This window comes from Phascolarctos cinereus, unplaced genomic scaffold, assembly GCF_003287225.1.
Source record: "Phascolarctos cinereus isolate Bilbo 61053 unplaced genomic scaffold, phaCin_HiC Scaffold_3;HRSCAF=262, whole genome shotgun sequence".
Lineage (NCBI taxonomy): Eukaryota > Metazoa > Chordata > Mammalia > Diprotodontia > Phascolarctidae > Phascolarctos > Phascolarctos cinereus.
In genome coordinates, this window is record NW_027555736.1 from 655072 (window position 1) to 681356 (window position 26285).

At 49.1% G+C, this 26285-nt stretch overlaps 1 protein-coding gene across 1 annotated transcript in view; it reads right to left on the reverse strand.

Annotated features, from left to right (window-relative positions):
* Window positions 1-26285, reverse strand: part of ADGRA1 (adhesion G protein-coupled receptor A1) — a 288662-nt gene that overhangs the window by 111267 nt on the left and 151110 nt on the right. Inside the window, exons 11-12 of the mRNA XM_020973047.2 lie at window positions 20767-20928; window positions 12570-12749 (exon numbers count right to left, since the gene is read on the reverse strand). Of these exons, the coding sequence (XP_020828706.1) occupies window positions 12570-12749; window positions 20767-20928 (342 nt within the window). The remainder of the gene's footprint in view (window positions 1-12569; window positions 12750-20766; window positions 20929-26285) is intronic.

Sequence of the window (26285 nt, forward strand, 5' to 3'; positions counted from 1 at the left end):
TCATGATCTTTTGCATAATCCCTATTACTGTCATGGGCACCTCCCTCCTCCTCACAGCCTCAGAGTCATCTTCCCCTCCCCCTGCCATGTCTAAACTGTTGACAACTCCCTGGAATGTTTGCTTTGATCCCAGGACCCTGGCCTTCTGGCTGTTCCATGAACAATACGCGTCATCTCTTGGCCCTAGGCATTTGAGTCCACTGTCCCCATGCCTGGCTCTGACTACCTACCTCCCTGGCTTCCTTTAAGTCCCAACTAAAACCCCACCTTCTATGGGAGGCCTTTCTCAACCCTTCTTAATCCTAGTGCCTTCCCTCTCTTCATGACCTCTCATTTATCCTGTCTAGGGCTTGCTTTGTATAGATCGGTTTGCTTGTCAGTCTCCCCCATTCCTCCATTGGATTGGGAGCTCCTTGAAGGAAGGGGTTGTCTTTTGCCTCTTTTTGTATCCCCAGTGTTTAACATCATGCCTGGCACACAGTAGGTGCTTAATAAATGTTATTGGCTGATTGGTTGGTTGTGAAAGCCTTGGTTGGCCCTTCCCTCCATTTCATGCGGGGCCATCTCCTGAGGGTCACTTCTGGTCATTCTTACTCCTGGGTCCAGAGTGTTCTTAGGCTGGCTCTCCATCTGTAGATGCAGATTGTGATTCCTCCAGACCCTGAACAGCCATGCTCCATGGTTTGCTGAGGCCAAGAACACTCATCCTTGGTAGCTAGCCCTGAGGAGGAGAGCATACTTCAGCTGGGTATGGCCCCCCAGGCAGCCTGGCAAACTCAGTAGGACTTAGCCAAGTCTGTGCTACTTTGATACAGCCCTGGAGGCCCCAGGCTTCCCTCCATCCACAGAGAACAGCAGTGGCATCTCATGACAATCATTTAGGATGGACTGCTCATGTAGGGGAAGAATGAATTGACTTCAGGCATTTCCCAGGGTGACTCATGTCTGAACTGACTTTTCAGGGCAGTGTCAGGAGGACCAGTTCACCCTGTGACCTTGGGCAGGTCTCTTGCTCTATGAGCCTCATTCTCCTTATTAATTAGATGACAAGTATGGATTAGTTGTACCTTGCAGCTACTTCAGGTCTAAATATGGGGTGAGGGGGCATCCGCCAACGCCTCTTCTAATAACTCCCAGCTTGGTTTATGCAGAGCCTGTAGATACCACCTCAGCCCTGGGCATCCCTGGGCAACACCAGGACACCAGGTATTCTCCAGGGACAGGGAGGGGACAGTCCTGTTTTCTCCACACGGGTGGTAGCCATTCCTGCCTGCTTCCCTCTACAGAGTATCCCATCCAGCTGAAAATCCCTGGTTTTAGCGGCTGATGCTCATATGCCTGGAATCCAGGCCCTTCCTTCCTCATCCTGATTGCACTCCTCTGGATTCTCTCTCTTCCTCCCTGTCCATTCTAAACAGTGACCTTGAGACCTGAACATAGCAAGGGACCTAACTGTTAGAACATGAGCCTCTTTTGGGCAGGTCAGGAGGGAGGAGGAACCTGGCATGGCTGCAACTTGGTCACCATGTTGATGGGCAGCACAGCTCTCTGGAACCAGTGTACCCATAATGCAGTCTTACACATCCATGAGGCACCTGTTATGTTCTCTGCCTGTGGTGAGGTATTGGGTAAAGATCTCTGGGCCAGAGTTGATCCAGTAATCAAGCATGCATGCACACACACACTACACAATGCATTCTCTCTCTTTTACACACACACACATGCACACATGCACACACACACACTTGAGATCCTCAACAATCCCAGGAGAGAGGTACTCAGTGTTTTCACCATCCCATTTTGCAGGTGAGAAAATGGAGGTTCCAAGAGTTGAGGTCACATGGACAGCAGGGGGTCAGGCTGGACTTTGAACCCCATCTCTGAATTCAAGCCCAGAGCTCTTTTCAGCCCACTGAAGATGGACAAGCCAGTCATACACAACTCAAGACTACAACCATCATGCCTTGAATATGAAGCTGACCCCAATGCAGAGCAATGCAGGCAGCTTGCCATCAGCTTGTGGTGCAGAAGGCGGCATCGTCACAGTCATAGATAATGGTGTCTGTAGATGCTTAGATGAGGATGCCAGCAATTTCATGAAAGGTAAGAAGGGAGGATCCAGAGTTGAGTTTCCCTGTAGGACACAAGGCTGTGGTCTGGGTCTAAGGCTGTTGGGGCTGCCTCCTGACCGCCACACAGGTGGCAGATGCTTTCTAGCAAATAGGCCATGGTAAATGACTACAGAATGGTTGCTACTGCCATAGCAGAGGCCTTACATCTTGGTGAAACCACCTAACTGTTCATCTGAAAAAGGAATTTCTTCCTTCAACCTGTCCCTTAAGGGCACTTGACAGTTCCTATTCAAATTCCAGTTGAATAACTCCAGTGATTTGGAGCTCACTACCTTATTAGTGAGCCACTCATCCTACTGTAGGGTAAATTTACCCCTCCCTCTCCCCCTCTCTAGACTTTTCTCCAACCTACTTACATTCTCTGGATATGCTCTCTTTGGTCAAGTCCCTTTTAACTTATTGATTCCAGAAATGAACCCACTATGATCTGTTGAGTACCCTGTGTCCCTCTCTGTCTCTTTATGTATATGGAGATCATGCCAGCTGCCTAGGAGCCATGAAGCCCACCAGGCACCCAGGCAGTTGACAGTCATTTGCTAACAGACAGCTCTGTTCCAGACAAAGTGCTAAGTGCTTGCTGATATGAAGCTTGTGGCTGTCTGAACTCCTTCCTCACCAGATCATTTTCCCATCTATTGTGGATAATCCCAGTGTTCTTTAAGTGTGATTTTCTGAATGCTAATGTAAAGTTCCGCAGTGATTTTCAATGAACCCTCCTTTGTTGGTTTCAGTCTATCCTTCCTAAATGCTGGAAACTTCATTCTGTATGATTTCATTAATTATTCATTCCAGTGTTTTAAAACCTGAGACTTTTATCATCTTGTTTTTTATGCATGTCATTGATTGGAATGGGATTTCAGTCAGGGCCTAAATTGGAGCCTTGAAGCACTCAGCTAGAGACTTCCCTTCAGGTGACACCATTGTTTACATCTCTCTGGTTTAAAAACTCAGTCATCTTTGGCTTTCTCTCCTTTCCCCACTTACTCCCTCAGCTCTCATATCTAATACGTTACTAAGTTCTGGTGAGTCTATCCTGGAGCCTTTCTCAAATCTGTCATCCTCTCTCTAAGGTGGGTGCCCTTGTCACCATCCTAGTCCAAGTGTGTCTGTCTCTGTCTCTCTCTCTCTCCCTGTCTGTCTGTCTCTCTCAGCCTCTCTGTCTTTGTCTCTGTTTCTCTCTGTCTCCATTTTTCTCTCTCCCTTCCACCCTCCCCTGCCTCTGTCTGCCTTTTTCTCTGTCTGTCTGTCTGTCTCTGTTTTTGTCTCTGTTTTTCTCTCTCTCCCTCCCTCCCCCCTCTGTATGTCTCTGTCTCTCTGTCTCTCCCCTCCCCCTCTCTCTTCCTCCTTCTCCTCCCTTTCTCTTTCCCCCTTTCTCTCATTTCTCAATTCACAGATGAGAAAATGGATGCTCAAATAAGTTACACGACCTGCCAATAGTCACAGAGCTGGGAGATAGTGCTTCTGTTTCCTGCTAGTGTTTCCCCAAGTCCATTGGATATGGTGAGAATTCATCTTTGTGACAAATGTCACATAAATCACATGGTCCACCTACCTCCACTCTGTCCTGGATTACTGACACTCAAGGTCAGCAGTGCAAGTCTTCACCAGTTTCTCTGTTTTTGACTAAGGCATACTGGGTACCTCTGTTAAATTCCATTTCCAGTTTGGCAAATCTATCAGGCACCTACAAATGATGAGGCTGTTGTTTTTCTCTTCTCCCAGAGGTCTTCATCATGCTTGTGTCTTCAATGCTGTCTCGGGCATCTTCCTCATGCCTTTATGACCAGGTCTGGGGGTTTCCTGACCAGCACACTCAGTGAGGCTTGAAGAAGGCATACCTTCCTTCCTAGGCACCACACACTGAGGCATTATCATTATCTCAGTCAAACTACACTCCCTGGGCCTGCTCTGAGAATAAATGCTGTGAAATTCTATTAGTAAGCACTTGCACAAGGGTTATGCTCATTACTGTGCCAGGGTGCTTTTTATCATCTGATTGATTAAAAATATACACTGTTATTAAATAGAGCACAGCCCATGAGGGAGTGCTGCTGCTTGGCATCCCTGGCTCAAGATAAATCAGTCCATCCCACAACAAGCTCTGCTGGTCTTCTAGCATCCAGCCCAGGGAAGGGCAAGAGAATTTTGAAGACAGACTCTACTAGACTCATTTGTTCGGTCCCAGCATTCATGGCTGAGCAATGCTTGTACCAGTTATCTAGTCACTAGATGTCACAGGTCTGGCCGCCTCTCACACCCAGAGACTCAATTACTCCTGGTGGAGTTCCTGCCCTTTATGAACGCTTAGAGAGATCCAGTCAGTCCTAATTTGTTTGCAAAGGTATAGAGATCAGATCTGTGTGCATGTACATGCAAGAAGACAAAACCCACAGAGAGTAATCCTCAAGAATCAGAAGTCACGCAGTTTAAGTACCACAGACAGCACCTACACCAGGACCAGGTGTTAGGGGAGAACCTGAGGCTAGCCTAGATTCCCAGATAGGTGAGGCCTCAGGAAGAAGAGGGTCCTCCCCCATATTCAGTCCCCCTATAAGTCCCCTGGTTGAATGACCTTAGTACAATCCTCACAATCTTTAATGCCCCCAACAACCCTGGGCACTAATAGTGAGAGAGAAAGCCCATCCTGCCCAGAAGGAGCCAGAGAATCAACCCCAGGCCTTATAGCATCTCCCTCAGCCCAGAGAAGACCAGGGAGGGGTCTTGGGACACATCCAAGAAGATGTTATCCCTCTCCCTGATTCCAAGCAGCCAATCAGGGTTTAACAAAACCAGCTTCCAAGAAGGCTCAGAGGGAGTGAATAGCTGCCCAAGAATGTCAGGAATGAAAGTAGCTGTGAACACTCTGCCCTTACTCCCCTCTCTTCCTTCAGAGCACACCACAAGCAGATGTTCTGGGGTCCAGGGAAGCTTGGTTGAAAAATAAACTTTCAATACCAAGGAGAGGATGAGACACTTCACAAGATTGGCTTTTGGGGCCTCTTTCCAGGGGCAGTGGTCTGCAAGGACTCATGCTTAGTGTGGGTAGCAGACTTCCTATCAGTTAGAGATTTAATGAGTGCACTTTTAGTGAGGGGATTGAAAGGCCAACTGAATTAGATGCTCCTAATAGTTCTGAGATTGTCCCATGTCTGAATCAGAGTGTGAGGGGAGCAGGGCCAGAATGGAGATCAGAGCCCATTCCCCCTCAAGGCCCCCTTTTCAGGTGAGTTGTTGTAACAGGTGGGGTTTTGAATGGAGAAGCTGCTAAGTGATGAGAAGCCCAGCCCAGATGTGGAATGAGTAGCTGTGGTCTGAGCATCTGTTGGGGGGTTTCGGTCTCAACATTTTCTGGCCTCCCAAGGGAAACTGAGGGATCAGGTAAAACACAAATAGGCTAGACCACATCTGGAATTGGGTAAGGAAAGTGATGGGGAAAGAGTGAGAGAAAAGGACTGAGAATAGTATCAGATATGCACCCCTGGGTTCTCAGAACCATTGTGTGTGGCAGGTGCTGTGGGTCTTATTATCTTTATTATCCCATTTTACAGTTGAGAAAATTGAGATTCTGAGAGGGGAAGTGACTCACTCCAGTTACTCAGAGGTTACTTAGCCACTGTGTTCCATAATGCACAACATTTAATCTACCCCCTCCTGCCTGTGCACAAGCATTACCCATGCCTGGAAGGCTCTCCCTTCATGCTGCTGCCTCAGAGACTCTTCTGGATTCTTTCAAGGCTCAGGTCAAATGCTACTCTGGGGGACACCTGGCCTCACTCTCTGGGTGCTGATGCTTTTTCAAATACTTTGGGTTTCTTTCTGTGCTCCTCCAGGCTAAATATGCCTTGTTCCTTCACCCAGTCTTCTGGTTTCCTTCTGCTAGAATCTCTCCAACTTGCCTATGTCCTTCTCAAACTGTGTTGTCTGGGACTGACCACAGCACTTCCAATATAGCCTTGGCAGGGTAGAGGACAGCAGGGCTCATGCCTTCCTATTTCTGGAAGCCAAATCCTGTAGGACAGGTCAAAATTTTGCTAACATTTGTTTTGTTCTCGTATCCCACTACTCACTTAAATTGAGTTTACTGACTACTGGATCACAATATTCTTTTCACACAAACTGCCGTCTGAGCATGATTTCCCCATCTTGTACTGGTGAAGTATTTTTTTTAACCCAATTGTAAGATATTACATGCATCCCCATCGGTGGCTGGGTGGGGAAGTGGCAGAAAGTGTTAGGAAGATCTGGGTGGAGTGATATATGTAAAGTGCTTTGTAAGCCTTAAAGGCAAATGCCATTACTATTGCTGATATGGCTCTCACCTGGGTCTTTATCTATGCTGTTGACTGGAAAGTTAAATAGCTCCAGGATCCTCCACTGGATACTTTCAATGGTGACACAGCACCAGGAACCCGTTCCATCAATTTCAAACTCATCTGATCACTGCATCCTCTTGTCCACATCTCCCTGACTTTCTCTGAAAGGCTTTTCTAAAACCAAGGGAATGAGCCCCCCTTCCCATTCCCCCAGAACCCCCACACCCAATCCCTCAGCACTCTCTTCCACTTCTCTCAATATGACAGTGGCACATCACATGCAAGAGATGGCAAATTTTCAGCCTTGCCTCCTGGATGGCCTCTGCAATCACTTCTAGTTTCTTCCATCATAAATAGTCTGTCTCCCTCACCCTCTCGCTCTTCCTCCCTCCATATACACATAGAGAAGCTCTTTAGCATATCATAGTGCAGTGCTATGAACACTTTGATAAGTGGGACTGCTCTTTCAGTCTCTGACTTTGCCTTTGGGAATATGCTCAGTAGTAAAATCACTGGGTCAAAGGATATGAATGGATTTTTCTTTAATAATTACAAGTGGCTTTCCAGACATATTCATGGTGCTACCAAGAGTATGTCAGTGTGCTCATGTTCAAGCCCTCCATTGGGACAGTCTCTTTCTTTTGTCATCTTTGCCAATTTGCAGGGGTGGCGATTTCAAAACTCTTGTAATACACCAAAGCTAGTTTTTAGTACCAGTGTGACAAGAGGGCCAGGCGCTGGTCATCTGCTGTCCCAAGGAGTAGGACAGTAAAAGGGTGAACATCTGGGCCTTGAGAAGATCAGTCTCTGCTTCTAAGGTGCTGGCCAAAGAGGCAGGCAGAGGGGAGGATTTCTTCTCCTCTGTGTTTTTGGCCAGCAGTCAGTGATGCGACCTCCTCTTGCCCTGCCTGCTTCTTCAGGTGATGGATGCCAAGGGAGTGTTTCAGAAAGAGCAAGAGGCTTAAGGCTCGAAAGGCCCCTGCCCTTCATGCCCTGTGTCCTGGCCAATGAGAAGAGTGCATCCAGAACCCCCCACCTGGGCTTTTGTGTTCTAGCAGGGCAGTTGCAGCTGATCAAGTTTTGATTTCCCTGTTCTAATTTATTTAGGTTAAAAACAATTTATGATTCAAACAGATGGTTTTATTGCAATTGTAAAGTGCCTTGGGACCAGAAATTCTGGCAGAGAAAGGCAGAGCTGTGGGAAGTAATTGTGAGTGGCTCCCACAAGAGGAGGTGCCTGAAAACGAGCGCCTGCTTGCCTTGCTCTTAATTATGCAGCCTTGGCTCCTTTGCCTGGTGCTCAGGAGGTCCAAAGCAGCCTCAGCTGCTTCCACTTGCTCTGCTCCATCTACGGGACTCTGCTTATCCCCACCAGTGACACGGCGCTAGGCCCCTGGCCACTTTCTTATCTCAGTCCAGAGCTTGACTGAGTCCTCCCCTCCTCCTGAGCTGCCCTCCTGCTGAACATCCAGAGGTTCAAGCATCTTAGAACTGGACAGGACGGGAAACAGCACAAGTCCAATTCCTCTCTGTTATGGGTGAAACTGAGTCACAGAGCCAGGAAAAGACTTACCTAAAGACACACAGGCATTAGTCTCCATGCGTCCAGGCTCTCTGTTCTCTGAACCATTTCGCTCACAGCTGCCAAAGATTTTTTTTTCCCCGAAGATATTTTCTTAAAGCACAGATCTGACCATATCACTCCCCTACTCTAGAAGCTCCCATGGCTCCCTCTGGCTTCAAGGATCAAATACAAGTCCTGTTGCCTGGAATTTCAAGTCCTTCCCAATCAGACCCTGGGCCCCATTTCTGACTTCATTAGATGTTCCACTTTATCATGCCCCTTCCCCACTCTCTGTGTTCCAGCCAAACAGGACTTCTTTTTGTGCATGTACCACAGCTTTAGCTGTGGCAGCTGCAGGCACTCCAAGGAAGGAGGGGGAAGCCCTGCCTCTGGCCTCAGAGGATTCAACAAGATGGCAGTCCTTGAGGAGAGAAGGCCAATTTAGCCTTGAGGCAACAGCTACCCTCTGCCCTCAGCCCGGGGTCCCCTCAGAGGGATGATCCCAGGCTGCTGGAACCAGAAGGGGCTGGTGAGCTGGAACAACCCTTTCACATCAGAGGGGAGGAAGTGGAACCCTGTGGGAGAGGGACCAGAACATGTCCAGGATTCCACAGTTAAAGAAGGCATTAGAGCTAGTACAAAAATGCAAGAGAGCATGCCCACTCCCCCCACATCCAGCACTCTATCTACTCCCTGCTCTCTGATGGCATTATTCTGCGTTGCCTATGGGCTCATTTTAATTTTAGCCAGATCTCCCTTGGTGGCCAGTTAACACTCATAACAATCCAACCTAGCTCTCTATGATGTACTAAGACAGCAGACAGTAGCCATGGGAGCTGGGTCAGACACTGGTGAGGTGTGGCAAGGGTAGTGAATCTCAAGATATTAGGAGCCCCCCAGTTTTCCAGAGCTAAGGCCCAGCAAGCTTTGGCATAATCACAATCCTTTGTACTCACTCTCTGGATGATCTCACCCTGTGGCAAAATCACAGAATTATTGTACTGCTTTGACCAGCATCAGGTGTTCTCTGATCTTGGACATGCTTCTGCTGTATTCCTGTTCTGGTCATGAAGCCCTGCCAGGAATCAAACTTGCCACCTTGCTGCTGTTACCGTTCATTGTCAGGGCCACAACTCATTGCACAACCATTGGTATAAGTATTGAGATCTCCCCACACTGCCTTGGGTCCTCCTACCAGGGTCAGGGCCCAGCACATGTGTCCTCACTTGCAAGTGTCTCCCTCACTTTGAAATTAAACTTCAATTTCATTCCCGACTCTCCTCTCTCTGGCCTGCTCTGTTCAGCTCTAGCCACCCACAGTCTAGAGGCCAGTTCTCGCCAATTGACACGACAGAGAGGGACCCAATGGTGCCATATCCTAAGGATTTGGGAGGAGAAATAAAAGTTGCACAGGGAAATGCAGGCTCCTGGAGGGCAGGCTCTGTGGTTTTCACTTTCTTGGTATCCCAGGCACTTAGCACAGGACCTGGCACGTAGTAGGTGCTTAATAAATGTTTCTTGACTCAGTGAAAGAGGAATTGGAAGAGGCAGGATCTTGCCAGGTTAATTCTGTGGCCTCCCCAGAGGCTGTGGCTTCTGAGTCTGCTCCAGCCTCTGCCCCCAGCCCCATCACGGGGCCTGCCATTGCTCTGCATACAGCTGGTGCTCAGTGTTTCCTGAGCAAATGAGTCCATTTGTGAATGTGACTGCACCAATGCTAGAAGTAGATGAATGTGGTGCTCTTGGCTCCCACAGCTCAAAGGGGCATGTTGAGGCTTGAAGCCAGTGCCAGAGAGGTGTAGGCCACAGCAGTGGCAGCAGCAGCCCCCACTCAGCCATGCCTGCAATGAGGCAGCCAGCAGGGACAGCTCCTCTGCTCCAGGGTAGGGGAGGAGCCACACAGGGACACACCTCCTCTCTGCTCCTTGGCCACTGTCTTTGCAATCACTCCACAGGAAAAGGACGTGAGGGTTTCTTAATCCTCTTCCGGTCCCATTGAAAGACCAGGACTGTGCCAGGCTTTGCCACAGAGGGAAGGTGGGCTCTGGATCTCGTGTGGACACAAGATACTTCATTCCCTGTGTGGGTTTAGCAGGGGTGGGAATGCATCTTCATGAGTCTCTCACTATGAAACCCTGAAGATTCTAGTTAAGGGCACATGGAAGACATAAGCTCATACATATGTGTGCATGTACACATACACACACACACAAACACACACACATGGCAGGGGGGAAAGAGAGAGAGAGAGACAGACACACACACACACACACACACACACACACACACACAGAGAGAGAGAGAGAGAGAGAGAGAGAGAGAGAGAACCAGAGAAGAGTGAGAGTGAGTGGGTGTCAGCCAGACATACAGAGAGAAACATACAAACCTTATACACGTGTTTGGATGCGTTGGAAGTAATTAGAAGACTAGAAATAAATAATTCTGGGCCCTGAATCTCAAGTAATTATTCTGGAGACTAGGAAAGTAAAACCCTGGGACTTTGCCTGGGGTGTTCTAGTGTTCTTTCCATGTGACCCTTTGGGGGAACCCATTCCCCTCTGGTGGCTTTGTTTGGATGGTGAACTTATCCCCACCACCCCTTGCCCCTCCCCCTTTGCATGGTATACACACACACACACACACACACACACACACACACACACACACATTTCTTTGACTCTATATTTAAACACATCCAGGGCGAGACACCTTGAGTGATTGACCCAGGACAGGCAGGAGGCAGCAAAGGGTCATGCTCTTTTCCTCTTGAATGAGCATGAGACTCATCATTGCCAAGGGAAAGCCCAGGCAGCTTCTATTCCTCACCACTAGTTTCTGGGAAACCCTAGTGCACAACAGCCTTCTTTTCCCAGAGGTCCCAGGGCACAGTGAAAGCTCGGGTTCCTGACCGAGGACTCAGGGCCAAATGGCCCCCTCCCTTGTCACAGTCACAAACCAACGTGCCTCCCCAGTCAGTCCTAAGATTTTAGCACGCCCCAAGTATGGCAGGCCTGTACACACCTGCCCTCATGTACATCAATAGAACACAACATACAATAGAGCACATAACACATAAAATAAGAGTGATAACAGCAAATGCATGAAGCTATTCAAGATTTACAAAGCCCTTTAGACACATCCTCTTGTCTGGTCCTCACAAACACTCCAGAAGGTAGATGAGGTTGGGGGGGGGTGTTTCTGGCCTCAGGATTTCATTAATAGTGCTGGGGGACCCTTGCTCCCCACCCCACAAAGACCACAGAACAATGAGGAAAGAGGAAACAAGTGGGTGTAGGTGTTGATTAGGCAGGTGCCAGGAAGGTGGGCCCAGCTGTAATTACTGATGCCCCCCTACAAGTGCAAACACACCTTCATGAAAAGTGCCTCCCCAGGTGTGAACACACCTTCATTAAAGGCAGAGGGGGCCTAGGCTCCATTCAGTTCTATTCCCCAAGTTCACAGTCATCAACAAATGAGCTCAGAGTCACCTAGAGCTAGAATTCCAGACAAAACAAACTTTTTTGGGAATATTCCTGCATTGCACAACCAGAAGGTGAGTCAGTATTAAAGTGATGAGTGAGGTTAGCTTCTGAGTTCAGTGGAGGGCCCCAGAGTCCATCCTGGGCCTGGCTGGTCCCTGCTCTGATCTCAGACCCTCATGGATTGCAGCTGCTGAACTTCACCTCTGGACATTCTCACTTTTATTCTGGCTACCCTCAAGTAACCTGACCTTAATCTCCCAGGGGAATTACCTGGCCAAGCCTGGGCCTCATCCACTAAACGCCTCTATAGGCCCAATGAGAGAGATTCATTCCAAGGCCCGGGTGGCCCTGGGGGATGGATCTTTGGAGAAGAAACAACATGAGAGAACACACTTCCAAGATTTATCTAAGACCCCAGGTCCTGCCTTTGAAATCAATGAGACAATCAGAGAACATCTATCAAAGGCATATTGTGGTCCAGGCAACAGGCTAAGAGTACAGTCTCATGCACCAAATACCAAGGGAATAGAAGCCAAAATGACCTGGGGCTTGGCTTTTTCCAGCCCCCAGCCCTTGGAGGAGCCCTAAGGGCAGGGAAGATTTGAAGGCCAAAGTCATTCATCTGATACCAACATCTCCAAGGATAACTGAGTTTCTCTCTGCAACATTCAGAATCAATGACATGCTCAAAAAGTAAAATGACCTTTCCCCACTTGTTTTCAGGGCACCACTTGGATAAGAGGGAGAAATGCATAACTAAGGTTCATTAATTTACCTTTTTAATGTCTTTTTGAGCTCCCCAAACTTCTAAGCCACTCAGTCTCTCAAACATCTCACTTCAGAGGAGGAAGAAGAGCAGGATCTCTCATACCCCCACTTGACATAATCCTCCCCCTGCCCCGCGACAGCCATGGATGTGCCAAGATGTCCCCTTTGTGGCCTCTTCCTAAGGAGTCCCTGGTCCTTCTCAAGACACTGGGCATGCTCATCATCGCCAGCAACTTGCTAAATTTCTGATATTTTGTAGGAAATGCCAAAGACATTGAGAACATTTCTGTTCGTAAATGAGATCACCTACCTTGGCAGGAAGATTTGTCCATCCATCCCACAGTGCTCCAGAACTATCACATTTAAAATTCAAGGTTTCTTCTGGATGGAGGCTCCCCTCGCCAGGAACCTTCTGGAAGATTATGCAGCTCATTCCTCTGAAACTCGAAGGCTGGATGACAAAGGCCTCCATCGCTATGTTAGGGGAGACCTGAAAAAAGGAATGGAGAAGTGGGTCTGGGGTCTTCACCTGTGAAACCTCCCTTTCATGAGTACCCTTGGGCCATGGTACATGTGCCCAATGAACATGCATGACCACTGACTGTTACAGGCAGAATGTATGTAGAAAGAAGCAAATTGTCAGAGAAAGAGCTCCAAGTCCAGAGCCCCTTACTCAGAGCTCACAGCTTGGGAGAACCCAGTTTTCAGAGCCCAGAGACTCTTCCCATGCTATGTGAAGGCTGGATGCTCTCCTATGCTCCTAGAAACATCCTCTGCTCCAAAGAGCTGCATGAGTTAGCCCCCATTTGCACCACAAATGAGTCCCACAGCCAGCCTGGCCCTTGCTCTGGCCTCTGGTCACCTCTTGAGCTCTCCTCTGCTTTCTAGGGTCTCCTCATTGTGGCTGCTGACTCTTGGCTTATTCATTTCTACAGCCTTGCCCCTCTCCACCTGAATGGGCTTCCTGGGTTGCATCTGGGTGGGAATTTAGAAATACATACATAGGCTATCTGGCCCTACGCATTCACCAGAGCTTTCTGAAAATGCTGTGCCTTTTGGAAACCCAAGCTGTGTCAAGGAGTGTTTCCTCTTTACCCAAGTTTAAAGGAAATCATGTTTCCAACGAGCCAATTTACTGCTGCTAATTACTGTCTGGCTCCCATCCAGAGGGAGCAGATGAGGCTGGCATCATGTGAGAGGCTGGGAGACAGGCCCCAGCTCTGAGTATTTATCAGCCGAACTTAGCCATGCATCAGCTTCCCCTGCAGTGAACCACGGGTGAGCCTGCCAGGGCTCGAGGACACCCACAGCAGTAGCACCCACATTCAGAAAGATACCAAAAATGAGGCCATGTCCTCTCTTCCCAAGCTCTGCTGCCCCTCACCCCCACCCCACTCCAGGGCCTCAGCCTAAGGACTGCAGTTCATTAACCCTTGGATATCCCTACAAACAGCTAGTCCTCCCAGTTCACCCACTTCCGAATTATCCCACCACTCCACTCTCTAATCAGTCTTCCTACCCTCTTCCCCCATTTGATCCACACCAGTGGCTCCGTATCACTTCCAAGATCAAACACAAAATTCTCTGCTTGATGTTTAAAGCCCTTCACAACCTATCTTCCTCCTACCTTTACAGTCTCCTCACACATCATGCCCCTTTACACACTCTGAGATCTAGTGACTCGGTCCCTTGTTTCTTCCCACAGGCTCCTCCATTTTCTCACCTGGGGTGCATTTCCTGTCCTGGAACCCTCATCCGTCTCCTCTATACCTCTTGGCTTCTCAGATCTCCTTCAAGTCTCAGTTAAAGTCTCATCTTCTGCAAGAGGCCTTTCCCAGGGGCCCTTAATGCTATTGACTTCCCTCCCCAGGCTTCCCTCAGTTTATCTTGAGTAAATCTGGTTTGTGTAAACTTGTTTGCTTGTTGTCTCTCTGTGAGTGGCTATGAGCTCCTTGAGAGTAGGATCCATTTTTTACCTTTCTTTGTATCTCAAGCACTTAACCTAGCACATAGCAGGCGCTTCATAAATGCTTGGTGACTGACTGGCAGCCTCTTACAGGCATGGTCAGAACATATCTCTCAGGATTCTGGAATCACAGAGCTAGAGGGAAACCCCTCATTTGACAGACAAAGAAACTGAGGCTGGTGAGGGGAACTGGCTCTCGCTGGGTTACATAGGGAGTGTGCAGAAGAGCCATGTCGTCTGCCCCAGGTCAGCTGCTCTCTCCCACATGTGGCTTCTCACCACCATCCAGCGGTACCCGGGAGCTGTCCAGGGTTCTGAATCTAAAATTCCTCCCTGTGTAACCACCGCCTCCTCCACTGCCCTTCTCCCACAGCTCTTCTTGAAATTTGCAGTGGCCTCAATTCTCCTGCCCCTCCCTCTTCATCCCTCAAGTCCTTCAAGCCCTGCCTGGGTACACTTTCACTCCATAGAGCCTCAGCCCTTGAACTCCTCGCCCCTTCTCCTACTGCCATGCACATTATATTGCCCCCCAAATCTTGGTCTCTCTTTTCTGCTCCTATTTATGGGCTTTTGAACACTTCTGGGGGAATGACACACACTTGATCTCAACTGGGTATCACTACTGCACACCAATACTTTCAGGTCTCCCTGATGGACTCTGAGTTATACTTCCTAAAGGGAACATTCTTCTATGGGGAATAAGCATTTATTAAATGCCTACTATGTGCTAGTCTCTGTGCTAAGATATTTACAAATGTTATCTCATCTGATGCTCAAAACAACCACTGTGAGGTGCTATTATTATCTTCATTTTAGAGCTGAGGAAACTGAGGCAGATATAAGTGAAGCGATTTGCCCAGGGTCACATAGCTGGTAAATGTCTGAGACTTGAGTTGAACTCAAGTCTTCATGACACCAGAGTCAGCATTCTATCCATTGTGCCACCTAGCTATCTCTTTATGCAGGCATTTCCTTCATTCCCCACCCTCTCCAACCCGTGCTATTTCTTCCATTGTTCAGTGGAGACTGTCATGCTCAGCTTCACTGAGGAAGTAGAGAAAATGTGATTGGAGATGTCCCATATCCACTATTCCCTCTCACAATACCTCCAAGGCTCAGAGGAGGAGGCAGCCTTCTTCCTCCCTGAGGTCAATCCCCTCCTTCTTCTGTACTCAATCTCCTTCCCTGCCACAGAATTCAAGAATGATGCCTCCAGATTTGGGAGGGACTTCAATTCTTCTGATCCAACTCATCCTGTAACAAGGATGTCCTTGACAGCAGACCCACAAAGCATCCAACCTTTACTTCAAGACCTCTAGTGGCGGAATGCCCCCTCCAGCTGATGACAGTCTGTTCCTGCTTGGACAGCCTTAAATGCCTGGAAGTTGTGCCCATCTCTGGACTAAACTTGCCTCCTTGGAAAGCTCACCTACCACTTCTACTCTGCCCTCTGGAGCCAAGAAGAACAAATCCAGCCCTTTGAAGAGCTGAAGAGAGTCACCAGCCTGCCCTTTTCTGGATGCACTCCACATCACCAGCCTCCTTCATAAAGCGAAGCAACATGAACGAATCCTTAGAGAATGGAAGCCAGTCCTTGTGCGGCTTTACTAGGTTCCAGGGCAACGGGACTCTCGCTTCCTGGTGCTTGGATGCTCATTAGTTAAGTCCTGCTCTATTACTGCTGGCTTAAGAGGATGTCACTGATTTGGATGGACCTGCCATCTTGTGCAGAAGATGCCCATGCCTCCTCCGTCATACTGGGAAAAGTGACTTTGGAACAACCCAGGAGAGAGAATTAACATTCACCCCCCTTAAATGTGAAATTATTAGATTTGACCCAAGTTCTTTTTGGATCCACCTTGATCCCAGGCTCAACAGGTTTTCCTGGTCCTATCCAGTCAAGGATACTCAGGGTTGATTTCTTGGAACAGGCTTTATTGAAGGACCCATGAAGACAGAGAAATATTAGCTACCTTTACATAGCCTTCAGCATTCTTGTTCAGTGTCATATAGTCCCCTCTCCCTCTTCCACCCCTAGCAGTCCCAGACCATGGGATAAATTTGTGAGTGCTGGAAGTTTGCTTTATACAAACAGGGATATAGGTTGGAGCTGAGGGGCAACCCCCCCCCCAGTTTAGAAGAGGTTCATAGCTTGAACATTTGTCTCCAGGCAAACGATTATGTGGGAAGGACTTGGGTTGAACTTGGCTTGACCCTTCTGGTCAAGTGTCAGGCACCTAGCAAGGGTCAGGTGATCGATGAAGGTCAAGAGAAGGTTTCATTGCTCCTGGACTGTGTGTCCTACCAGGACAGAGTTGGCTCTATCACCCAACATGCTAGTTATCCTTCCCAGATTTGTCATCTGCACATTTCTGTCCAGGGTACTGACATCCTACCAAATTTTCAAGTTTACAACCTCAGAGCCATCCCAGACCCTTCCCTCTTCCTCATGATCCTCCATCTTACCTACATACCTTCTAGGTATGTGGCTTATAGGAAGAAGCCTATAAGCCTGCACTTTGAGCATAGATAGCAGTCACTTGACCATGCCAGGAATAAAAAAACATTGCACCTTCAGTATGTGTGATGACAAAAGTCTCCCTCCTCTCCATACTTTGTGGAGGCAGCACACACAATTCTTGTTCTTGCTAGTAATTCTTGCAGCCAACTCCCTGGGGAACTCTCCTCACCTCATTAGCTACAGTAACTTGCTTTTGCCTCTTCTGAACAACTTCCTACTTCTCTAGTTTCTCTGGGTTTTCTTTTATTCCTTCTTGGCCTTCTGGGAGCACAGCCCACTCCATATCGCTCACTCTCTTTAATATCACTGTACTTCCTGGCTCCTTCTTTCCCTGTGGTTGATGAGTGAGTATGCCCAAGTATCCTCTTTGAAAGCCTTTCACCTGGCCAGCTCTCTCTAGAGTTAGCATCTGATAGTTCTCCCTTTTACCACCAGACTCCACCAAGATGCTGTCTAGCAGCTGTTTCCAATTACCCACCTCCCACTCACTTTCTCTGTTCCTTGAAAGTTGGCTTTCAGCTTCCCTGTGTGACTGAAACGACTCTCTCCAAGAAGATCCATCTTCTTGTAGCTGCTAACTGCAGTGAACTTTTCCCACCCCTCTTCCTCCTTGGGCTCTCTGAAGCCCTTGGTGCTGTGACCACCCTTTCCTCCCTTGGCTTCCATGAGTTCTCTGTTGAACTCTCTTTCTCAATCCCTTTGACTAGATAACTAACCAGTACTAAGCCCTTTAGCTTGGGTACCATCCTGGACTTGGGCCAGGGCCCCATGGTGTCCTCTCTTTCCCTGTTGTCTTTAGACTCAGTGGACTTTAGGCTCTGTGGACTCAAGGATCATCTCTGGTCAGCCCTTGGCTTGGTAACCTTTAGTCTTTCACTGACAACAACTTCCTGGTCATTTCCACAGACCTATCCCATCAGTCCCTCACGCTCCACAGGGCCTAGAATGCCACAGGGCCTAGAATGCCTCCAATGAGAGACCATTCCCACAGAACCCTCCCATCCTCCAAACTTTCCTCTCCGGGAAGGAGAGGCCTCCCCCCATCTTTCCAGGCCCCTCAGTCCTTGCTTCAGAATTATCCCTAACTCTTCCCCCCCCACTATAGACATTTCCTGCCAAGTCTTGTTGATTTACATCCATAGCACCCCTCCCATCCATCCCCTTCTTCCAGTTAGTCAGCAAGCATGTATTAAATACTTATTATGCACCAGTCCCTGGGATGAGCCCTGGGGATACTCAGAAGACAAAAGCACTGGCCTTGACCTCAAGGACCTCACATTCTAAAGGATGGACAACATGTACATAATTAAGACATGCTACATACAGAATAGAGGGAAGGCAATCTCAAAGAAGGGACTATCCCATTTTGAGGGGAGGGGGTCTGGGGAAAGCCTCCTGCAGAAGGTGGGATATGAGTTGTCTTGAAGGAAGCCAGGAAAGTCGAGAGATAGTGCTGAGGAAGGAGAGAATTCAGGCATGGGGGACAACCCAAGCAAAGGCATGGAGGTATGAGACGAAGTCCTCTGGGAGGGGCAGGTAATGGGCCAGTGCAGCTGTACTGTGGAGCATGTAGGCACCAGTAAAGTGTTATAAGCTTGGATGGACAGGAAGGGACCAACTTGTGAAGGGCTTGAATCACCAAGCAAAGGACTTTATATGTGATCCTGGAGGTTATTGAGTGGGGGCGGGGCACATAGTGAGACCTGAGCTTTAGGAAAATCCCTTGGGTGGCTGAGTGGAAGATGGATGGGGTGCGCAGAGACCTGGGGCAGGCAGACCCTCCTCTCCCCCCAGCAACCACTACAATGGTCCAGGCTCAAGCTGAGGAGGGTCTTCACCAGCATCAGGGGGGAAGAGGGGGCATATTCCAGAGGTATCATGCAGATAAAACCAGTAAGATTTGGCATAGGGTTAGATATATGCGGTGAGTGTGAGCTAGGAGTTAAGATCACCCTGAGGTTCTTAGCCTGGGGACCAGGAGGATGGTGATGCTGCAGAGTAATGAGGAGGGCTTGGAGAGGAAGCACAGCATTCTGTTCTGGGTGTTGAGATGCCTGGTGATGTGTTGCTGAAGCTCAAGAGAGAACCTGGGACTGGATGTGTAATGGGAGGGTTGTGTCTTCTAGAGACAAGAACTGAACAACTAAGAGCCACTACCATGACTCAGGGCCTTCCCCCTCACCTGTCTGATGGGACCTGTAAGCCTCTCCCATCTCCAAGCCACCATCCAAAAGGTGCCAAAGTCCCTCATAAAATGATGGGTCAGACCCCTTTCCTTTCCTGAGGAAGCTTCAGTCCCTCCTTAGTGCCCTAGAGACATCAGGAAGATCCTGGCTGCCACTCTCCAAGATGGGGAAGGCAGCTTCCAGGTTCCCAAGGCCTGAGGTCCTGTTGAATACTCCTGGCTCACTCCAGGCCTTGAAATCAAGGTGACCAAGCAGAAAATTCCTTTGTTTTCCCCAAAAAGACAGAGGATGAGAGGCTCTTATATTTGGAGTCGGAAAGCCTGGTTTGAGCTGTGGTTTTGCTCCTCACTACCCTTCAGCCTCAGCTTCCTCATCTGCAAAATGGGGGTGTTAGGCCAGCTATAATTCAGTTCAAGAAGGCTGGTACAAAGTTGGTGATTAATCAGTGCTCATTGACTGATGTAGAGGGGGGCAGCTAAGAAGGCTTTGAAGGGAGAGAGGAATGCTCTGGGGCAGAAGTGAAGAGGCAGGTGCTGAGGAGCCTCCTAGGCCCTAAGGCATGTGGTGGGAAAAGGGAACTTGTATCCCTCCAGGACCCACCTTATTAAGCAGAAACAAGGAAAAGAAAGAGACCCTCTGTTTGTGGTGGCAGCAGGCACACTCTTGGGGCAGCCAGATGTTTACCCCATGAGAGATACATGCTGCAGGGGTCACTGTCCCCATTTTACAGATGAAGAGATTGAGGTTCAGAGTAGTCAGGTCTCCTGTCCACAGGCAGGAAGCTCCCAAGTGTCTGAGGTCAGCTTTGGGCTCACATCTCTGCTGACTCCACACCCATGGCTTTTTCTACTACAACTCATCTTTTCTGAGGATCTGAGTTCTCTGGAAGAGCCCCCTAAGCAAAGGGGCCCCGAGGCCTAAGCCACAGCCTTACCTTCCAGCCCAGTAGCAGCCCTGTGGCCTCTGCATCACAGCCCTCCCAATCTCCACAGCTGACATAGACAACCTTGTTTTGGCCTTGTGGTCACTTCAGGGATGGGATAAAAAGGGACGATGTCAGTCGCTTCTCAGAATCCTCTGACAAAGCAATGCGGCATGTTTGTCAGCGACAAGCAGGGCCCTGAACCATGAAAGTCCATGATCAAGGGGCACCAGACTGACTTGGACAAATGCAGCTGTGAAAGATCTTGTGCATATGAACGTATATGTGTGCGTGCTTGTGCGCACACACACACAAGGTCATGTTTTACAGAGAAGTGTGGAATCAGATGTTTTGAGGGCTATTCTCCCTCAGACAGTTCAGAGAGATGTGGGGCTTCATAAAGCTGGAGCCAGTCTTGCCAGCCAGCACCCATGGTGAAGGGCTGACCTCTGGCTATCGACCAATATCAACCTCTTTGTTAATATTGCCCTTAATTGGGGGGAGGTCTTCCCCCTTTCATAAGGGGCTTAAGGAGGAAAAAGAGAAGGACTGGGGGCACTGTAGGCATGCATCTCCAGGGAAATGGGTTTCCCCAATTACTCATTTTGTAGGAGTCCACGGCTAATGCAGAGAATAACTTACTATCAATGTGACATCCCTGCACACTGGAGGGTGCCCCTGGCCCAGCACAAGCTGCATCAATGGAAGGGAGCAGGCACCTCCTGGCACCCAGGGTCACCCAAGAGCCTAGTGGGCAGAGGAATGCCCAGGACCTTTTGGTGCTAAGTTTTGAGGCTGCCTGGGCATTGTGGGCGAGGATGCAGGATGTGCAGGCATTGTAATGGGATACCACTCACAACCACTGCTGCCAATCCCTCGTGGAACCCCATCAAGGAAGCCCAGAAAAGTTACCTTTGACACCGCTCTTGCACCGAGACTCAGAGCCTGGTCAGCCAAGTGCTCCATGCATCGCAGGATTCTGGTGCAGGCTTTATCCTCATTCTGTGCTGCCCACAGCACGTGATCATCGACTAACATGAGGTTGCTTGAAATCTGGACCAGAGCATCTCCGAGCTACAGGAAAGAAGAAACCGAGGGCTGTGTGAGAGCCATGCTAGCATGCCCCCCGGACAGACGACAGACCACATGGAGCAGACAAGCCCACTCACTCTGCTCAATGCCATAGGAAGAAAGGATTGGTCCAGGACTAGAAGTGTTCACTGGGGCCGGCCTTAGCTCCTTACTAACTCTTTGACTGACACTGGGCAAGGAGCTTCCCCTCTTGGTCTCAGTTTCCTCACTGGTCAAACAAAAGGGTGAAGTTTGGTCCTTTCTAAGGTCCCTTCCCACTCCCATTCCTAGGAAGCTAATTACATTAGACCCAACTCACCCAGCTGTGCATGTTCTCACATGGTCTTTATGTGAAATTCCAGGAACCTATTAATCCAATTCAATATCCAATTCAATGAGCATTCAAGAAGCACCTACTATGTGCCAGGCACTGTGCTAAGCTCTGAGGAGACAATTAATAAGAGAAAGACAATTTCTGCCCTCAGGGAGCTTACAGCCTAATGTGGGAGACAACTCACAAAAGGAAGCAGGAAAGGGATGAGGAGGGTGTCCAGCTGAGGAGCACCTTGTTGCTGGAGCTGCAGCCAGGCAGGTCGGCAGGGACAAAGTGGAGTGAGCCAAGTCCAGTGTCTGCCCTTTATAAAGGAAGGCGTTGGGAGGGGCTCGGACTCTGCCTCCAGCCTCCAATCAGAGGGGAAGGCAGGCTGAGGCAGGTGGTATCAATCAAGGCTTGAGTGAGCAGCATGTGATGAGATTAGAAGTGATCCACTAAACCTGGGAGAGGCATCTCTGTGGAGTTGAAAATGGCAAGCCAACAGTTACAGAGTGCAGGGTATATTAGATTATTGGATATTGGAGAGAAGATGGACATGAGGTCAGGGGATGTGGCTTCAGATCCTGGCTTTCACACACAGCTACTGCTGCGGGCCCTTGTGCAACTGGAGAACTGTAAGGCTCACCTGCAAGAGATGAAGGGCACTAGCCACTCTCACGGGGCTGAAGTGGAGACCGTGTGATCTTGGGCTTTCCAGGGGCCCTCCTCATAGATGACTTGAACCTGTCCTTGTGCAGAGAGGAGTGATGCATAACTTCTCTTCTTTCCAGATATAGTTTTTTCAGTTTATTCCTCCAAGGAAGGGACAGTGTCTCCTACTCTTGTGCCTTCCACAGTCAGATAACAAATATTGCTTGAGAAAATTAACAAAAACCCACTGGAATCAAGAATCAGAGCCTTCCTCCTGGGGTGTAACCGAGTGTTGGAGGAAGACGAATCAGCCTCGATGGAAGCAGAGCATCTGTCTTCTCACATCAAACATCCCCAAGGCATGTAAAGGATGTTAACATACCCACGGCAACCCCAGGGTTTAGTCTGGTACTAAACATTGTATGCAAGGAACATTGGGAAAGGAAGGATGAAAGCCACTGTGGAGCAAGCCAAGGTTCATTTTGGGCACTGTAAGAGTAGTGGGTGTGTATTATGGCACATAGGAGGAGAAGGAGAAAGCTCTGAGTGGCCATGAGAAGCAGACACCAGTGCAGGGAAGCTGGTATAGATGAGGCTGGGGGAAGCCTGGCCATGCTGGGGACAAAGTCCTCTCAGGGAGCTTACATTCTGCTGACCGGAAATGTCACAAAGACACAGAAGCCAGATAGGAAGTGATTCAGGGGAGGGGGAAGAACATTAACAACTGTGAGGGAAGGAGAGGGGATGAAGAAAGCCATTGGAGGGAGGGATTCCAAGAGGTTAGGGTGAGGGACATTCTAGGCATGAAGGATGGACTGCAAAGGTCTAGAGGTGGGATCATTGAAGGTTGGGGTCTTGGAAGGGATGTTCAGTGACAGCAGGAAGGTGAATGGGATTCAGTTGTAGAGGGCCATCTGTCAGAGCATCTAAGGGATTCCTAAGGGCAGAAAGTGAAGCCAGAACAGAGGGGCCAGTCTGGGAAAAGAGGAAGGCATCAAGGGTCAGAGGTCTTCGGAAGGGGGTCCTCCTCAGTCTCATGTTCCTGCCCACAGTAACAATGAATGAATCTACCCACTGAGGCAAGAAGGAGGTTGGGCTTTGAGCCCCCAGTGACGGTGGCCCCAGCTCTCCCAGGCACATCCCTGACCCTGGGGAGTCCATGGTTTGTAGCAATTTGCCTCCTTGATTTTCCCCTGTCTCTTTCCTTGTCTCTCCTCCTGTTGTTTATATTTACCAGGCCAAGAGCATGTGGCTAGTGGAAGGAAGAAAGGCTATTTTTGATACATCCTCCACAGGGAGCTGCCTATGCCTTGACCCTTCATCCATTTCTTGTCCAAAATGAATCCATTTCAGACTTGCTCGCCTTGACTGCTTATTTTTGTACAATTTCCCTTCAGTACAAATGTGCAACCCCATCTCTTTGGGAAATCACTTCTCTTTCAAACTACTGGCTCAAAATGAAAAACACTGAGGTTAAAAAAAAACACTCAGTGTAAACAGAGAGAAGCAGGGAGGCAGGTATGATTCCTCAGCCCTGACCACCACTGACCAGGGAAAAGTCAGACCCAACCCACAGCATGTCTGGCACCGTACATGAGCTCAAACTGTACCCATCTGAGCATGCCCCCGTTAGACTGGGAGCTCCTTGAGGTCAGGCACTGGCTATATCCAGACTTTGGATCTTTGCCAGCAGGAAACCCAGGGCTTGCCTCACCAGGCAGGTGAATGAACTATGGACCCCTGTGGGAGGGGGAAGGGGGTCCAGCCATGTTTGCATCCTTCGGCTGTGATTCTGTAGCTATAAATAGATACTTTCCAAGGAAGGTCCTGAGATGCACACACACAATTCCCTGGAGGTCTGGGAGAAGTGGATCCTGCAGTCAGATTGAATTATGAGTCTTCAGTGCATTCAGGCTCCCTCAGAAAAACCATTTTGAACTCTGTGGATTGTAGGACATTAAGGAATTCTGGATGAATTTGGTTTTCTATTTTAGGGGCTACCTGAACAGTTAGCCCAAGTTTCTAGACATCACAGGCTGTAGTCTTCAGTTCAGTCCAACAGAGGAAGGTAGGTGGGCTCTAGTGATTCCCTTGTGTCTAGGGCTGGGCATGGGAAGAGCTGGGAACTCTCCCCATTCAACCCTCTCTGGTCTTTAGTTTCCCCATTTGTGAGGAGTGAGGAGGCCAGAAAGATGGCTCAGAGGCTCCTTCCAGCTCTAGCAGTCTCTGACCCTGTGTAGGGGTCAAGACCCTGCTGGGTTCTGGACGAAGCCAGGTGGCTTGTGTAGAAATATAAAACTGAGTGTTGAATTGTGGGCACTTGTCTCCACTATGTTACAGATGAGAGATGCTGTGAGGGATGATGTCCCAGAGAGAGGCAAGGGAGGGTCCAGATGTGGAGCTGACTCTGAATTGCTGAAAGGTTGGGATGCCTCACAGAGTCCTGCCTTCTGGACTTGTCTCAGAACCTCAAGGTCTTCTGACACAAGAGGGTAGCATAGGGCCCCCAACAGGGTGGGGTGGGGGCAGCACGGCTAGGCAGTGTCAGGGCACCAAGGCTGAATCAGTGTGTTGATCAGAGTTTCTGTCTTTCAAAGGTGATTCTCTTTACAATATTGCTGTGATTGTATAAATGGTTCCCTGGTTTTGCTCCCTTCTTTCTTCATCGTTTCATACAAGTCTGCCCAGTTTTCTCTGAAACATTCCTCTTCACCATTTCTTAGCGCACAGCAATTAATTCCACCATAATGACACACCATAACCTGTCCAGTCATTCCCCAACCATTGCCCCCATGACCTCCCCTGGCCCCTAGTTTCTAGGTTTTCTTGGTGCTCAGATGGCTCTGGGCTCGGTGAAGATGCCAGCCCCTCCAGCTTTCTTTTCTTATCGAGGCTGATGCTTATTCCCATTTTGCTGTATGTTCTCTAAGGAGGTGTTCCCCAAAGCTCTAGAAGGTACCTTTCTAGACTTCCTTTGGTTTGCATCAGAGGCCCAACACAACCTTCTCTGTGTGGGGGGAGGGGCTTCTTTTTTGTCCCTCCTTTGGAACTGAATGCCTGGTCTTCCATATTCCTGGTGTCTTCAGTATCATTTTAATAATGATTATAATATAACAACAGTCATAAGCTGGGGACAGTCCGATATTTATATGGAGGAATGAAAAACCATTTATTAAGTACTTACTGTATGCCAGGCCAGGGCCTATTGCTCAGGGATTTCCTGCACCCAAAATGGAGTTGTCAATGTCCCCCCATCCCCAGAGCAGGAGAACTGCTGGTCCTGTGATCCTCCGGGCCCATGAATGTCTCCCAGACTTATCGTCAGAGTCCTGAGCAGCAGCCCTGGTGCCCAGGGGGCTCCGAGTGAACTGGGTCAAACAAAGGGGTAGTTAAACACTGGGAGCAGGGGGGCTGCTTGTGGTGAGATGGCCCCTAGCCCCTTGGCTGCCTGCTTACCTTGGTAGCAGTGTTGGGCAGGCAGGCAGGCAAAGGGGCTTTGGTGAAGCCCTAAAAGCGAGCTGGGAGATTCACAAGAGGGAAAGCCTCTATGGCATCCCATGGAGCAAAGTGCCCAATGATACCGGCAGGCAGTGTATTTAATAAACCAGACTGACACCCTTCAGTTACAAATGATCTGAAGCGAAGCCTCATCCTAGGGGGCGTCTGCATCCAATGATGTCATCTCTGTGGAGATTCATTCTGATCCTATTTTTATTTTGTCTGTGTCAACACGTGAAGATTGACTGCCTGATGGCCAACTCTCGTTATAAACAGAGCAGGCATCACCAGGACGTCAGCAAAGCATCCTTGGCTCAGAATCCTTCACAGCCCAGACTACACAGAGCCTGGAAAGAGGGGGGCAGGGAGGTCTCACAAGTCCGAGCCCAGGCCGAGAAGCACAGCCCATCTGTCACTAGGCGGGCCGTGACCCTGCTTCTGACGGGTTGGGAGTATGGTTAATGTTGTTGAAAGTGTGCAGTAAAGCCCCTCACAGCCCATGGACAGGACTGAGAACACTCAGGGGCACTGGTGGAATTGACTGGGCCAAAGAGTAATTAATCACCAATTGTTGCACACCAATTTGGAAGGTGTCCGATGGAATGCCCCAGGGAGCTCTGCTAGCTTATCAATGACTTGGCAAAGTCACAGGTAGACCAGGCACTTCCTTAATAGGTGGTATACTCATTGAATTTACAGGTGAGGCCATGGCGGGAAAGACATCAAATACACTGGGGGACAGGGAGGACACTGGGTCAAAGCCACAAAGAAGACAAATAAGAGGAATGTCAAGTATCACCCTGAGGGTCAAACTATCAGCCCCCTAACTTTGGCCCGATGAGAGTTTGTCTGAAAAGGAGATTTGGGGGGTTTGGTGACTACAGTGGGATTCAGCAGA